At 40.4% G+C, this 12,162-nt stretch overlaps 1 protein-coding gene across 3 annotated transcripts in view; it reads left to right on the top strand.

Moving 5' to 3' along the window:
* PPM1H (protein phosphatase, Mg2+/Mn2+ dependent 1H) overlaps positions 1–12,162 on the top strand; it is a 136,083-nt gene that overhangs the window by 90,692 nt on the left and 33,229 nt on the right. For all 3 annotated transcript variants that reach the window (XM_040670460.2, XM_003640351.6, XM_015282711.4), the window contains exons 5-6: positions 2,945–3,029; positions 9,491–9,609. In XM_040670460.2, coding sequence (XP_040526394.1) covers positions 2,945–3,029; positions 9,491–9,609 — 204 coding nt within the window. The remainder of the gene's footprint in view (positions 1–2,944; positions 3,030–9,490; positions 9,610–12,162) is intronic.

The raw sequence follows: 12,162 nt of genomic DNA, 5'->3' as shown, positions 1-12,162 counted from the left end.
AGGCTGCAGATCTGTGACTCCAGACTTTCTCTGGAAAAAAAACAAAAAATCAAACAAACAAACAAACGAAAAACAACCAACTTTTGTGCTTTTTTTATTGCTTCTTCACTGCTGATGTAAACTAATGATTGGTGTGGCTCTGAAGTAACCTTGTCATCAAAAAATATTTTGTTGGTTGTTGACATACTTGTTCCGTACGAACATGAATCACCCAGCTTCCTTTGGCAGGCTTGCCCTGTGGCCGTGCTGTAATGTGTTTCACCACTGTGACTGAAATTAAAATGTCACCATTAAACATGGCAGTCAGATGCTCCCTGAGCACTGCATCTCTCCAAGTTCTCTAGCTTCCTATGCAGCTATTGCTGACACTTTAATAGGGTGGCTTTATTCTGGTATAAAATAATATGCTTGTACTTCCACAATGCGCAGGGAGTTAAATGCTTTCAGAGCACTATTTCATTACGTGCATACATCTGTCATGTGTGGCAGAAGCAACAATGCTCACGTAACGTGATGTCGCTTGTTAGTCCATTAGGAAGTGTAAAGTTAAAACGAATTGTCCTGCCAAACTGTATAGAGCAGTATAACTGTATAGAGCACTGGAAAGCAGCTGCTGGGCTGTTCCCTGCACCAGGCTGTCTCGGTGGGAGCAAGTAGTGGTACAGGGCTCTGGAGACTGCTCCATGGGAAAAGCCTTCAGAACGTGCTTGACAGCTTCGCTGCTCCAGCTCTGTCATTGCCAGGTCACTGAAAGGGCAGTTCAGTCTCTGAGTCCAACTAGGGATTGATACAGCACCTCTTAAATCACAAAAACCCCACTGAGTGCGGCAGCTCCTGGACTGGGCTTTCATGCCTGGCTTCTCTGGTGAGACTGCCAACAAATATGTCCATTTTTGTCATAATACAGTCAGAAATATCCCTTACTGTCATGAAACTACTAAACAGCTGGCGTGGAAACCTAACGAGACTGCTAACAGGATAACGAGCCCAGCAGAGATGAATTCATACCGCTAACCAGTATGTGTGCATCTACATCCCTGCCATTGCTAATATCTAGAGCTGTTTAACCCCTCAGATCAAATCATTTGACTCTTATGAACAGATGTAACTTTTGAGTTGAATCAAGTCTAACTGCTGAAAGCATTCATGAAAAACATAAAACCGAGGCTCTGTTTAATCAGCTATTAACATCACTGCCTTGTTTTCTCCCCACCCCCGCAAAGGTTTTTTTGTGCTGGGTTGTGCTTCTCATCCCAGGTGGCTGCAATTTCTAGCGAAAATAAGTTGAGCCATGAAAGGTTGACCCACTCGCCTCTGAATTGCTTTTTATATGATGTTAGTCCCTCAGGGCCCAATTCTACCCACAGAAGTGAGAATGATAGCTATCAACGTATATAGTAAGTATGTCAGTGTACACAAAGAAAAAGATGAACCCCAGACTTCAGTGGTCTTTAAAATACAGATTTCTCATGAAATGGTGATTAAAGAGGAAGCAAAGGATAATTAGAAAATGAGCTTGACACACTAAGCAGTTAAATCAGTTCCACTTCTGCTAGTGCTGCTCAGAACCTGTTTCTTCTTTACCACGTGAATCTCAGAAATGTGAGCAGTTCCTTTCCTCTGCAGTAATGCTCCTTCTATTTGCATACTAGCAATATTAGATGATCGTTCAGAGACTATGTTAGTCTAATAGTATATCCTGGACACTTGGGCAGTTACACAGTGCCTCTGAGTTTGCAAAGCTGGTTTGTGTCAGGGCTGCATTTTGACTTTACAGCTTAAATTTTGGTGTTTGTATGCCTACCATAATCCTTGGATGCATTGTAGTGCCATCAGAATACCTAGCATAAAAGCAATACCATCAAATCGATCAAATTATCAAGAAAAGTAAGCTTGCATGTAAATGGGACTAAAAGAAAGGAAACAGAAAGGAAATAAGAAAAAACATGTAGAAACCAGAATTCAAGTGCCAGTTACTTGCTTTATCTATGGTAAATTCTGTGCAAATTCATGAGGAGAGGTGGTTTGGTATGCTGCTATTACCCAAACAGTGAACTAATCAACTGAGGGTTGAGAAACAGCTCCAAATCAGTATTAAGATCTCTGGGATGTTCATCCAGCTGTTCGAAAGCACCAGGCGTTACTATGCTTACAAAGCTGTGCAAATAATAAAGTAATACGATTTTGGAGTGAATACATAACCAATAAATGCAGTAGGAACACTGTATAAATTTTACCCCTCTTAACTTTGTTTCATGCAGGGAAATTACACCAGAGAAGGATCAAACCATATTTTGCAGGCAACGGAGCAGTTTAAGAGGCAACAGACAGGTGTTGGAGAACATTTCTTCTCTGCCATTTGCAGAAGTGCATGTGAAATCTCTCTACTGATCTATAGTCATTCCATTACCTGTCTGCTTCTGGCAGGTAGCTAGTTGAATTTGTGTTAAACAGGATTTTCTTTGCCATTTCCATTTGCTGTTGGAAAAGAAATGTTCTGACATGACATATGACCAATCAATAATTGGAAAGAGCTTGCTTTAGTCATTTGAAGCCAGTAGTATAGACAGTGTCAGCCCCAGCTGGGATTAAAACCTGCAAAGAGTAGTTCTGCAATCGCTGATTCTGCAGCATCTCCTCTGGGTGTCTACATTTCACTAATAAGGATGCCCAGCAGACATCAGCTGAAATAACACTTGCCTTTGTTGCTTGGATGTTTTTTTGTGCTCTGAAATGAATTTGGCGTATACAAATACACTTTGTTATCCAGCCTAAAGGATGCACAGCAGGAATTGTTATCCTGTCTGTTGATAACTTCAGTAGAAAAGAAATTGCTTTATTTTACTATGACTCCAAAGGGAATAAGTGCCTGACAGTACCCCCTGGTTTTCTGGGTGTTTTTACGTTTTTCCCATCTACTAACAATGCTTTATTACTCCTGCAGGGCTATAATAATCCGAAATGGTGAAGTCATTCCAATGTCTTCAGAATTCACTCCAGAGACCGAACGCCAGAGACTTCAGTATCTGGTAAGAGACTGGGGAACCAAATCAGGCACTGTTGCTGATGAGCATTGCCCAGGAATGTCTGAGATTCAGGCCCACATGGTTGAGTTACTGTGGCTCAGTGGAGGACCACGTCTGCTGAACACCAGTGACTGATTATGCATGTATATATGTGTTTTAGCCATCAGCAAATGTGCAGAAAAGCCTGACAGTGCAAATACTGATGAAAGGAGTCTTACCTCTTTTGTAGAGGCCATTGGTTCACGTGTCTCTGCTTATGTACCTTGTTCAGCTGCCGACCTTCAGCTGCTTATTGGTGCTGGATAATGAGAGCTCAGACACACAGCTAACAAGCCACAGAGGTATTTCAGTACATCCCAGTGTTTACTCTGTGACAGTATAAAGTACATAAGAGTGCTCTTTGCACACATGTGAACAATAATGTTGGGTTTTATTCATTTGCTGTAATAGTATGCCAGTAGAGCTAGCCTGGGGAAAAGATGTCCATCCTAGAGGTGATCTGATTGAGTGTTAGTAGCTGCAGCGAAGGGTAGGTGAAGAAAGACTTATTTACTGCAGTAACAGCCATACAGCTGTGACAGGATAACTACCCAAGAAGATGCAGGATGCTTTATACATCAAGTCATGTTGGCCAGTAAGCTGCCCAAGAAACATAAATGCATGATGTTATTTTTTATGCAAATAACCATGTTGTTTTTCAAGTTTTTCACTGATTTTCAGATCAGTTGGTTGGAGTTGATAGGCTGTTCATCAAAAGGTGATTCTTAAGGTGTCTGAGAGATTTATTTTCTTCTTCCTCTGATCTCCCGCTTTTTTTCCCCTGGAAATTCAAGAATAAGACAAGACAGTGTCACTATTTGCATTTTCTGAAGCAGGATGGACAAGCCAAGGCTGGAGGCATTCCCTGTTCTTCATGCATTTGTTTTCTTCAGTCTGGCTCAAGAGTTGTAGTTTGAAACTAAGTAAAATGCCAATGGTTGAAGGGGTGGTGGTGGAGAATTTTAAAGGAAATGCAAATGTTTCCACAACCATCACATTTGATTTTTAGTCAGGTTCACTAGCTTGAAGCTGAAAATTTCAGAGGAAACGCTACTTTAGGAGTATTCATATTCAGAGAACCAAATGGAAAAGAGGCCTAATAAATATTTACACTCCTGTTACATTTAAAATAATTTGTTTGCCTTTAAAATAGAAAGGTATCTTTAGTATCTAGGAAGTCTTGGGCTTCTGTAGGAAACAGGAGATAAAACATTGCCTACAAGGGATCTTTTTCTCTTTTGATGTCCTTTCTGGCTTGTATTTGAAAACAGGAGCTGATCTGAAAAGCATTTCTTCTGTTTCTTTTGGAAATTTCTTTACCTTTGTTTGTTTATTTTGTTTCAGTATGTAACAAATATACCAGGGCTATGGGTATCATGTTCAAAGAAAATAAATGCAAGACAGCAAGAGCGTGAAACAAAATTAGAGATAATTTCAAGTATAACATTTCATAAGTAACATTTTTACTTTAGCATTAAAAAAAAAACAACAACAAACAACCAAATTCTTTACAAGGCTGATATAAATGTTATACTCTGAAGTGATACTACTCTCCACTCTTGCATCTGTCCTGTTGATTAGATCCCAAATTACTCGTCACCTTGGGCTGTCCCCCAATTCTTCTGTCGTTTTGCTTTATGCATATCTTTTGTTGTTCCTATCTGAAACTTACTTGCTTTGGTTTCTCTGTTCCAAACATATTGAACTGTTCTTCTTGAACGATAGAAAGAAAGTCAGTTAATCATTTTAGCATAAATATTTCACCTGGTAAATGCAGAAGTAATGTTTCAGCTCAGGGCTGTCTATGCTGAGAAGTTGTTGCAAAGGCAAATGGAGGGTGTGCATTTGCAGCAGGCAGGTTACTGAGTATTGGCTGCAAAGATTCTTTTAGTATATTCAGACTGGGGAAGCCTTCATCTGCTTTTAGAGCCCGTTGATTACCTTGGCCACACAGGAAGTTAGTTTAGGTTAACTGATGTCTTCTGCATTCATCCTCTGTCTTCAGGGCCTTAGCTTCCATATGTAAAGAAAACTGCAGGAAAAGGACCTGTTTAGGCCATGTAAAATTTACTGCATGAAGTCCTCGAGCCCAGTCTTAGCTACAGCTGTGTTCCGAATAGCAATGGTTGAAAAACTAGGAGAAAAACAAAAGTTTTCTGTACTTAGCTCATATTTTAATGCAATTTTATTGCTGTGTATCCCAGAGTGACCTCCAGGTATCAGTCATGGCTGCTTGAAAAGAACAAATTCACTGACTGGTCATTCTGGACATCACACAGCTCCACAGGGCCTCCCGCAGGCTTCAGGCCGGCTACATGAATGTGGGTGAGGTGGAAACAGACTTTGCACCAGGGAGCTTACAAAGATGTTGCAGAGAAAGGCAGTCCTTCAGTCAGAGGGCTCTCCTTGAAGAGATCCTTAAAGGCTTGAAGGCCTTACTCGAGTATCCACCCACTTGGCTCTTTGGCTTCCCAAAGCAGGTCAGGACCCACGCTGTTTCCCCTTCATTAGCATGCTTTCACAAATCTCCTTTGGTTTTCAATTTTGGTTTCTATCTTTTCTATTCAGCATTCTGGCAGGAGATCTTACACAGGGCCTACCCTAGTAAGGCTCTAGCTTTTTGTATCAGTGTATCTTGAAGGTGAACCTGATGCAGTATTGCCTGCAAACTGCTCTGGTATGTGCAGCAGTTGTGTGGGCAAGTATTTCGAGAGGCAATTTTTCTTTTGTTTTCTGAGGACACTATTAATTTCAGTCATGACAGTGTAACCTGCAGTAGTAAATTGTATAGATTTTGTTACTTATTCCCTTGTGGGTGCTCTGTGTTTGGCACCACATGAACAAAGAGACTGAACAGGTATGAGTGCAAAGAGAACTTTTTCTTATTTCATTGTCCAGGTGACGGTTGAGTAGTTGGGGAACAGGAAGAGGTGGTGAACCTGGATATCCCAAATGTCAGTTTATTCCCTATGTTACAAGTCAAATGTGACTTAATTATCTAACAGTTCATGCAGCATAGCACTGCTTTGACCATCTGTTGCACTGCATGATGCTGAGGTAAAAAAGGTCCTGTCCTTTTGTAACAAAGGGAGGACCAATCCAGGGATGGATTCATCTCCTACCTCCTTCCTTTCTTCTACCACCACCTCCTTTAGTTATCTCCGTTTGGCTTAAATGTGAACCTGGCCATATGGTGACAAGTGAGTAATTTAGAGAACTCCTGGATGCACTGTGCAGTACATGCTGTTGTAAGAAATATTCTCAGGTAGGAAAATATCCTCTTGGAGAAAATGACATGATACAATAAGAATACTATTGTAAGGTATGGCTTATGACACGTGGAAAAGCATGTACAGAAATACTAAGCAGTGCAGCAGAACTGCTAGTTGCCACAGCAGCTCTGGAGGAGCTGGACAGGGCATCAGCAGATGTGGGAATAGAGAGGAGGAAAGAGACTTGCAAGGTACAATAAGGTAGGCACGATGTTCCCTGCCACCTAATTAACGAGCGCACTAGTGCGTAAGTCTGGGTTTATCTTAATTTCTTATTTGCTTTGCTGAACACTGGGAAACACAGCAGGAAGTAAATGGCCTTTTGAAAGAAACGTGACTAATATTTCCCTGAACAGACTCCATTTCATACAGCCAATGTTGAATGTAATACAACCAGCCACAAAATACACCATAAAATGGCTGAGTACCAAACATATGATACAAACTGTGCCAGATTTATGCCAAAAAAACTGTAGCAGCTTCTGAAAGAGAAATGATGGAAAATATTCCTGTTTCACAACACAGAATAACAATGTTGTCTGAACATGCCTCATAAGGATACAGAAGGTGTTTGATAGTCACTGCTTTTATTACATTTTCAGTTCTCTGAATGATGTTTCTAATCTGAGGTTCTTACAGATCGTGACTAAACAAATGAAAAATTAAAATGTGGTGTCTCATCACAGCTGAAATTCTGGTACTTAGCTTGTGCTTATGAGCTTTTTTTATGCGTTCAAGGGATTTCTTAGTGTCTGTGTAGCTAGTTGAGAGAGCTGTAGATTTTTGAAGAGGTGCTTTTATTTATTCTTTGGTTCAGCGTAGTTTGGTAGGGGTGGAAAGGGAGAAGAACCCTGCCTTGTAGTAAATGGAGAACAGTTATCGACAAATTCAACTGAAAGTCATAGCTATACTCTTTTCTCTATAGAATTACAATGAAGCATCAAGAACAACTGTTAAAAAAATGAAAAAAAAAAAAAAACACCTACAAAAAGAAAAAAAAAAAAAAGGAAAGGAATAAGAAGAAAAAAAAATTCTTCACATAAGAATTCAGCTCACAGCACCAGAAGCTTCCAAATTGCTCTTTTCCCCCTGTTCCAGTGATGCCAAAAATATTAGAATCAAGTTAAGATCCCTAGATTGTAAATCAAGCATTGAGGCTTGGCTGCGGAAGAGAGATCTTATTTGAACATTAGCAGTCCTGTGGTAACTCTGCCAGCTTTATTAATCTTATTTCACTTGTGACCTCAGACTTTCCATCTGAGTAAATCTTTATGAAATGCAGTCTCTCCCAATTGCTTTCCCTTTTCAATAAAGGAAATTCTTGTTTTCAAGGGGAAAAATGCTAAAAGCCTGTAAGTTTATTTCTTCTGAACCCATGATCCAGCCTAATAAGTAATCTCATAATCTAAGAGTTAAATATCTCCATTTTCATTTCATTTCTTGGGGGTTTTTGCTTTCAGTAAGTCTTCCTTTTTTGTAGATAGGTAACACTAGTCTTTACCTAGAAGTACTTTGTAATGATTCAATCAAGATAGGCTATTTATCTTCAAATGTGAACTGAATTGCACTTTCTAAACAGACTGTTGAGTTTGTAAAATCATAGACTAGGAAGAACAAGTAAGACAAAAAAAATTGCTATGTGTAGAGTACAGAAATCGTTAGGGATGGTGCAATGTCTTTGCAACTTGAGCAAAAATAAATACGAACTTTACATCTATTTTTATATAAAGAATCCTGGGTTCTGGAAGTATGAAAAGACTCATCTTGTCTACAATTGCTTGGCCACTCCAAAGTCAGTTCTGCTCCTCAAAGACATTTCTCTATGGAGTAGCAGCAATCCAATTAGATGGCCATAGAAGTTTAGGTGCAGAAGGGAACCTTGGATGCCTGTAGATTGCAGGAGGAAAAATGTAATTCCCTGAACTGTGCAGAGCGAATCTGATGGAGCTTCCATTTCAGGAAGGGATCACAATGTCAAGATCATACTTGTGTGCTTGAAAGCTGCTTCTTGAAAGCAGAATCCAATCTTGTCAGATGCACAGAGCATCTCCTTCAGCCCCGTCTCAGCTGAGCTGGGAGGTGTTTTGTGAAAGGATGCCTGGCAAAGAGAGCAGGGACAGGCTGATCGACGGTTAGCACTGCGATGTACTGAGCCTGATCCAACTCCTATTAAATTGAGTGGGAGCAGGTTCAGCCCTTAAATGTGGGAAATATTTTATTGTAAACTATCTGTATGATAGCTGCCAGGTAGATCAATAAGGGCTTCCACTGCTTCCTGCTGCTCACCTTTGATGAGCACTAGATTTATGACAAACCCAGCAACTAAAGCCAGCTCATTTGATCTGCCCTGACGGCAGCTGCTGCTGAAGATAAGACAGACGTTATTGCCTTAACTGGCTGGATAAGGAAAAAGAGATACCTGCAGAAAGGTTAAGAAATGCAACTCTTTTTGTTCCCTAGCCAATTTGTCTGTATCTTCAGAAAAATTCACGATGTGGCTTTGGTTGGGAGGAAAGAATTGTTTATGCATTTATTAAAGAAAAACAAGTGAAGTTTATTTACAAAGGAAAAAATATGGTATGTCTAAGGATGACTTGTCAGGTGATCTGTGTACAAAGTGTGCAGTGCACAAAGCTGAAGTTACCTCATGGTGTTCTCAAGCACAGTCAGCTGTGATGCGGTTGAGCCTTGGGCTAGGTGGAGCCAACTTGAGCTCTCCTCCACGTGTACTCCTCCAAGTCTTCACTTGCTCAATAGCTTTGTCCTTTGACTGTTCCCTTCTCTTGAGTCATCAGCCTGCAAAAGGAGATGTTCTGCTTTATGAAACCCTGCAGACTCCTTCAAGGTCAGTGGATGAAGAGTACCTTAAAGATCACAAATGTTGAGAAGGGTTGAGAATGAAAGGTTTTGAGGGAGAGAGGGGCTGCTCCATGTAAGACCACTACCAGACTCTGGGTAGTATGGGAACTAGTGTAGTGCACCTTGCTAGAGCAAAGCTTGTTGTCTTCCTTGTTTGAAAAGGAGGAGAAAGGAAAAGAAAAAATAAAAACTGTGTGGGAAGGGAGTGAGAAGGGATAGTAGTGCTGCCTCAATAAAAATAGACAATGTTTTATAATCTTCATGTGGTGTCTGTGGCTTGGTTTTTACCCACAGGCTTATATGCAGCCCCACTTACTGGGAAATGAGTTCACACATTTAGAGTTTCCACGGAGGGTGCAGCGCAAGGAAGTTGGAAAGAGGATGCTCTACCGTGACTTCAACATGACTGGCTGGTAAGGATGTGCCCTTCTCAGCAAGAGGTCAGCCTTTTTCCCAGCATATGCCTGCTTTGTATGCATCTGTGAGTAAACTGCATCAAAGGTGGAGGTATACACCTCTGTATTATAAAGAAAGGTATTTTCATCCTCTAGATGTATTTTTCTTTCAGAAATTAACATTTAAAATGAGTTGACCTCCCTGCACAGCCCAGACCACAGATCATTTTAGCACGTGAGCACTCAAAGCAGAGAAAACACTCAAAGGGGTAGGTACGTCAGGAGTATTCCTATAAGACAGATAAACAACTTTCCTATCTTGCAAGTAACTTCTTAAAGAATCTGGATCAGTGGGTGACCACCCCTTTGCACGCAGTGCTTGCAGAAGGAAAGAGCTGCTTCCCATGCTCCACTGCAGCTGACACCTCATTTGGGTAACCCTTGAGGGCCTGTACAATAGAAGTTATAGTCATCCCAAAATGAAAGATTTGAATGAACAATGTTGACTTGATGAGGTGAAGACAGGAAGAGTGATGAGTTTTTTGTGATTAGACAAACCTAATGTTTTTTTCTTTGTCTCTGTCAATGTCGTCATTGTTTTGTGTCAGTTCAAGAGGCTCTTTCTCAAGTGACTCTCACTCAGAGAATTCCTTGTCATTGAGTACTGTGTATGTGACATATAAAGGCAAATGTTCTATATATGCAAATGGCTTTTACTTCTCTGCTGTTTGTGTTTGAGGATCCTAAGAAAATGTTCATTGAGGAAAGGAAGGGATGGAGAGGGTAAAAACGCCTGAGCTCTTGTAGATTTGGAGACTTGCGTGCACAAGTACAACTACAGTTCTGCATGCTTCTGATTGTCCCGTGCTTTGTAGACCATAAATATAATGGTATTTTAATGGCAGAGCAATAACCTATGTTTATTAATATAATCTGAATTGTTTGTACTGTACAGAACATATTAATCTGGGAATACTCATAATTGTCCATCAACTTGAACAGCTGATAGTAGAAATATGCAATCCTCTCCTGCTGATAACGGCTGCACATTTTGAAAAGGTGCAGGCATGAGCGAAAGAATAGGAACAGAATGAGAACATTGGCCCAACTGAGGCTGAACAGTAAAATATTTGAAAGACTCCCAATTTCTGCAAAGGGAGATTTTTCTTATTAAGCACATTGATCTCTGAAGCATCAGAAAGGAATGGCTTCATGTAGACTTTCAAAAGATTTTTCAAGATGCGAGATGCAACTTGGGGGGCGGGGAGGAAGCCAAACCACACAACAAATATTGTGGAGAGGTGTGTAAGTCACTCTAAAAAGGAGGGTAGGAGCAGAGTTATTTACCTCGTTGAAAGATAAAGAGAGTTTCCCTGGGTTCACAGGAGTTGTTTGGCTTTTCCCTTGTTGGTTAGAGGTCTGGAAAGGAAATACAGTTAGAATGTCTGAAGTTGCAGTATTTGCAGGTGACACAGCTCTTCTGTTAATAAACAAAAAAGGGCTGTGAGGAACTGTGAAGGATTAAATGATTTACACAAATGGGCATCACAGTGATCAAATTTGGTGTTGATAAATACCAAGAAAAAGATGAAGTGGAAAAAAGAACTGCTTTCTGAAAGCAGAGGTTCCAAATGAGCACAAGAGCTGTTTCAAAAACCACAGTGAGAGTTCTACTTACAGTGGGTTTTTTTTGCAGTAAAAATCACAAGCAGGATGCTGGGATGCATACATTGTTGGAATGGTTAAAAATTAAACAAAGGGATAAGTCTGCATATTGGTTTGTTCCTTGCTTGTGAGTCTGTGCATAGCACTTCACCTTATTCAGAATGGTTATTGCATAGCTAGCTTGGCTTCAGAAGAAAGATAAATAAGAAGGTACATGTTTTAAATGTAGAATAGCAAGTAGAAGATATTGGATAAGTCTGAACTGATTGCAGATTTGTTTTGATGTATTGTATTTCAGTACTGGTGTGTGAACTCTGTTAACTCTAGCATATGGCAGGGGGAAGAAATGAGTTGATTTTCCTGCTGATTCCTCTGAATTTCCTGAAGTGTGGGACACACATTGATCCAGTTACAGATTCTAATGTGGTCAGTGCAGAGATTACCACTGGTTTATCACAAATACGCTTAGCTGTAAGTAGTTGTTCTGGAACAAATACAAAAATTGTGACTTGAAAATTGAAGTCTGAATTTACCTCAGTGTTTTCCCAGAAAGGGGTAGCTTGTGCCAAGCAAAAGCATGTGGAGGCTGTGATGATACTACCTCTCCCTGCTGTTCCTTTTGACTTCTAGCTGGAAGTGGAAAATGGGGGCTGCATTTTTGTCCTGAGTCAAAGAATCTGAATCTCTTAGCTGTTCTGTACCCCACAGCTAGTGCACATATTGCCTCTTTCTTTCTTTGCTTCAGGACGATGAAATGGTGAGGGAACCGCTCTATTGCCGTAGCATTTATCGAAGTCAGAGTCCTTTTAAATAAGGATTTATTTCTTTTCTCAGGGTGCTTGCCCAAGGAAGTCTTGTTTTCCATCGTATTACATGCAGTCATCTCCTAAGCTGAGGAAATGCAAT

This window comes from Gallus gallus, chromosome 1, assembly GCF_016699485.2.
Source record: "Gallus gallus isolate bGalGal1 chromosome 1, bGalGal1.mat.broiler.GRCg7b, whole genome shotgun sequence".
NCBI lineage: Eukaryota > Metazoa > Chordata > Aves > Galliformes > Phasianidae > Gallus > Gallus gallus.
Note: the sequence above shows the minus strand (reverse complement) of the source record. Positions and strands in the feature narration are given on the sequence as shown.